At 52.6% G+C, this 3,553-nt stretch overlaps 1 protein-coding gene across 1 annotated transcript; it reads left to right on the forward strand.

Annotated features, from left to right (window-relative positions):
• Nucleotides 1–2,140: 2,140 nt before the first annotated feature.
• LOC309683934 (olfactory receptor 14C36-like) lies at nt 2,141–3,079 on the forward strand (the record flags this gene model as incomplete). Its single annotated transcript, XM_082499910.1, has 1 exon — nt 2,141–3,079. One exon carries the CDS (start codon nt 2,141–2,143, stop codon nt 3,077–3,079), a length of 939 nt encoding a protein of 312 aa, XP_082356036.1.
• Between the last annotated feature and the right edge of the window lie 474 nt (nt 3,080–3,553).

The following is a 3,553-nucleotide window of genomic DNA, read 5'->3' on the forward strand; positions in this document are numbered from 1 at the left end:
TTGTCTTTCAAGGACCAGCCAGGGAGGATGGAGAGATATCAGTAAGGGCAGTGAGTTATTGAGGTGAAAATGAAAGACAATTGAGCGCCTTCAAAGAAAGAAGGGGGCACTGAAAGCCCCCAACAGACATGATCTCTTCTTCATCATGGCTATGGCTACTGTCTTTGCCACCAAGTCCTACCAGAAGGTACTTTAACCTTTCTCATGAAGACCTCATTACCTCCTTGCCCCACCCAGAAGTGTCATGCCACACTCCTTCCCTCGGCATTGCACGTCTCCACATCACACTTCCCCAAGAAGAGCCCTGAGCAAGGGGTGAGGGACAAGATCTCCTTTCCCAGGGGCTGCAGGTCAGAGCGTGGCCCTTTGGCTCAATGTAACACATTCAGGTTTCCTCAGCATCAGAGCCACCTTTAATTTTCCTTTCCCTATCTGTCATTATTGTCTCCAGTGTTGTGCTCCAACGAGCCCCTGGGGAGGCTTTGTTGGTAATGGTCCTCAGTGGGACCCATTAACACTCCAAGAAAGTGTTGGGTTTGCAGATTTCATCTGAGTGTGGCTTCTTGAGAGGTTTCTTCAAATTCCTCTCAGTGTCTGAGGTTCATGGACTGTGTCTGAAATCCACCAGAGGGGTCATTAAAATGCCTTGGGCTGGTGCTGTGCTGCTGAGCTGGGCCGGGCTCTTGGGACAGAGGGAGCACTTGGTGAGTTGGTGCTGCTCTAGAGAGACAGCTCTGCCCAGGAGCAGCTCCTCTGCAAAGCGCAGCAGGGCTGAGGGAACAGCTTCAGGTGTGAGGATGAGATGAGCAATGCAGAGAGAGCTTAAAGGCAGTTGGGAGTGGAAGACAGCTGAGAGGTCACAGTGGGAGAAAGCTTCACAGCCCTCTGCACGGTAAGTCTCGGGCTGCAGGGCACAGCCACTGCAGTGTAGAGGAGGATAAGGGTGTTCTCCGCACCTACAGAGGAGCAGGACTGCCTTGTCCTGGGGATGGCTGCAGGGGTGTGCAGGCGGGTGTGCAGCCAGGGGTGCCCAGGGCTGTCCATCAGAGCAGGGTCCCTGTGCCCCGGGGGGCTGTGTGCCTGCCCAGTGAGCTTCTGCCCTCAAGGATGTGGCATCCAGGGCAGCAGCTGCCTCATCTGTGGCCAGAGCTCGGGCAGAAGAGACTCTCCTGAGTGCCCCTCTATCCATCCCCGGCCTTGCCTGCCTTGGCAGAACCATTAGGCCATTTCTCCTTGCTTCACCCATCCCTGCTGTTGCTTTTGCTCTTCTTTTTAGGTTCTCTGGGATGGGCTGCAGTAACAGCTCAGTGATTGACGCTGCAGGTCCTGCCATGCTGATGTGTCCATGGTGCCCCAGCCCCCTTCCAACCTGCGGGTCTCTCGGCAATGCATTCCACGGGTTGGTAATAAAGCTGACATTTCCTTAAGGACACCCCATCTTCTGGGCATCCAAAAGCTCCCAGCTCTTCACTGGGGAGTGGAGGTTGAAGATCTGCACTTTGAAACCCAGATTCCTCTGATCTCTCTGTGGTCATCCTCCAGAGCAAAGAGGTGCAAGAAAAAGCAGCTGAGCTTTTCTTCAACTTCCTTCAGCTGAGCTGAGATGAGATGGACAGATGGATGGAGAGACCGATTCTCCTCCTGCTGCACTAAGGCTCTGTCCTAGATGCCTCCCAGGACTCTCAAAATAGCGCTTGTAGTGTAATAAATATGCCAGGGATTTTTGTCTTCAGAAATGACTCCTCCGGTGGGACAGGGGTAACAGGAGCAAAATAAACAAAAACATCCAACCCACATCTGTGTTCTGCTGCCAGGGGAACTGGGAGTGACAATGGTCAAAAGCTCTTTCATATCAGCGGTAGGTTTAACCTGCGATCACTCCTGGTTCCTGTCTGCCCATTGCTGAACAGCACGACCGACTCCTCTGGAGCCCACAGCAGAGTCCCCTTCTCCCCACTGCACCCTCAGCCCGCACAAACCGGGATCACGCCAGGATCTGCACAAAGGTCTTCCTGGAAGGACAGAGTTCACTTGGGGGACCATACTGTAACATATGGCACAGGTTCTGCTCAGAGGTCTCTGTCCTAACTCCTCACTGTTTTTATCTCCTTCAGCAGGCCCCTCTGTTCAGGGGGAACAAATGTCCAACAGCAGCTCCATCACGGAGTTCCTCCTGCTGGCATTCGCAGACACACAGGAGCTGCAGCTCTTGCACTTCTGGCTCTTCCTGGGCATCTACCTGGCTGCCCTCCTGGGAAACGGCCTCATCATCACTGCCATCGCCTGCGACCACCACCTCCACACCCCCATGTACTTCTTCCTCCTCAACCTCTCCCTCCTCGACCTGGGCTCCATCTCTGTCACTGTCCCCAAAGCCATGGCCAATTCCCTCTGGGACACCAGGGCCATCTCCTATGGGGGATGTGCTGCACAGGTCTTTCTGCTTGTCTTCTTGATTGAAGCAGAGTTTTATCTTCTGACCCTCATGGCCTATGAACGCTACGTGGCCATCTGCAAACCCCTGCACTATGGCACCCTCTTGGGCAGCAGAGCTTGTGTCGACATGGCAGCAGCTACCTGGGGCAGTGGGTTTGTTCATGGTGTGCTGCACACAGCCAACACATTTTCCATACCACTCTGCCAGGGCAATGCTGTGGACCAGTTCTTCTGTGAAATCCCCCAGATCCTCAAGCTCTCCTGCACAGACATAGTCTATCTCAGGAAATCTGGGCATCTTGTACTTAGTGCTAGTTTATTCTCTGTGTGTTTTGTTTTCATTTTGGTCTCCTATGTGCAGATATTCAGGGTTGTGCTGAGGATGCCCTCGGAGCAGGGGAGGCTCAAAGCTTTTTCCACGTGCCTCCCTCACCTGGCTGTGGTCTCCCTCTTTATCAGCACTTCATTTTTTGCTTACCTGAAGCCCCCGTCTATCTCCTCACCATCCCTGGATCTGGTGATGGCCGTTGTGTACTCTGTGGTGCCTCCAGCAGTGAACCCTCTCATCTACAGCATGAGGAACCAGGAGCTCAAGGATGCCCTGAGGAGACTGATCCAAGGGGTCTTCCACCATCAACAGTAATTCTCTTCCCCTTCTCTGTGTAGTACCTGGAAAGTATTTTAGGAAGACCTCTGTATTTCTTTTCTCTGATAATTATACTTAGAGGTAATTGTTTGGGATCACAGCACTTCCCTTGACGCTCTGTCCTGTCATGTGTGATCCTTGAAGAAGTATGTGTCACCTCTTGCCTCCCTAATAGCATCTCTGCAAAAAAAGGGGATGTCCTGAGTGTGGTGCCTGAAGGCTGGGGTCTCCTTGATTCAGTTGCTGTTAAAACCAAACCCAAGGAAATGGACAGTGTATTTCCACCTTGTTTTCTCCCTGCGTTTGGGGGAATAAAGTTATGGTATCACTGGGATCTTTCAGACACCTAGCAGTTGAAGGCTCTCTTATTCACTTTGAGGTGCAGGAGAGATCATGCAGGACCTCCTTGTCACCCTCCTCAGGCTGTCACAGGTATGGTGGGACTGATGGCAGATGTCAGTCCATGTGGAA

Source organism: Vanellus vanellus (genome assembly GCF_965231255.1).
Source record: "Vanellus vanellus genome assembly, contig: HAP1_SCAFFOLD_35, whole genome shotgun sequence".
Taxonomy (NCBI): Eukaryota; Metazoa; Chordata; class Aves; order Charadriiformes; family Charadriidae; genus Vanellus; species Vanellus vanellus.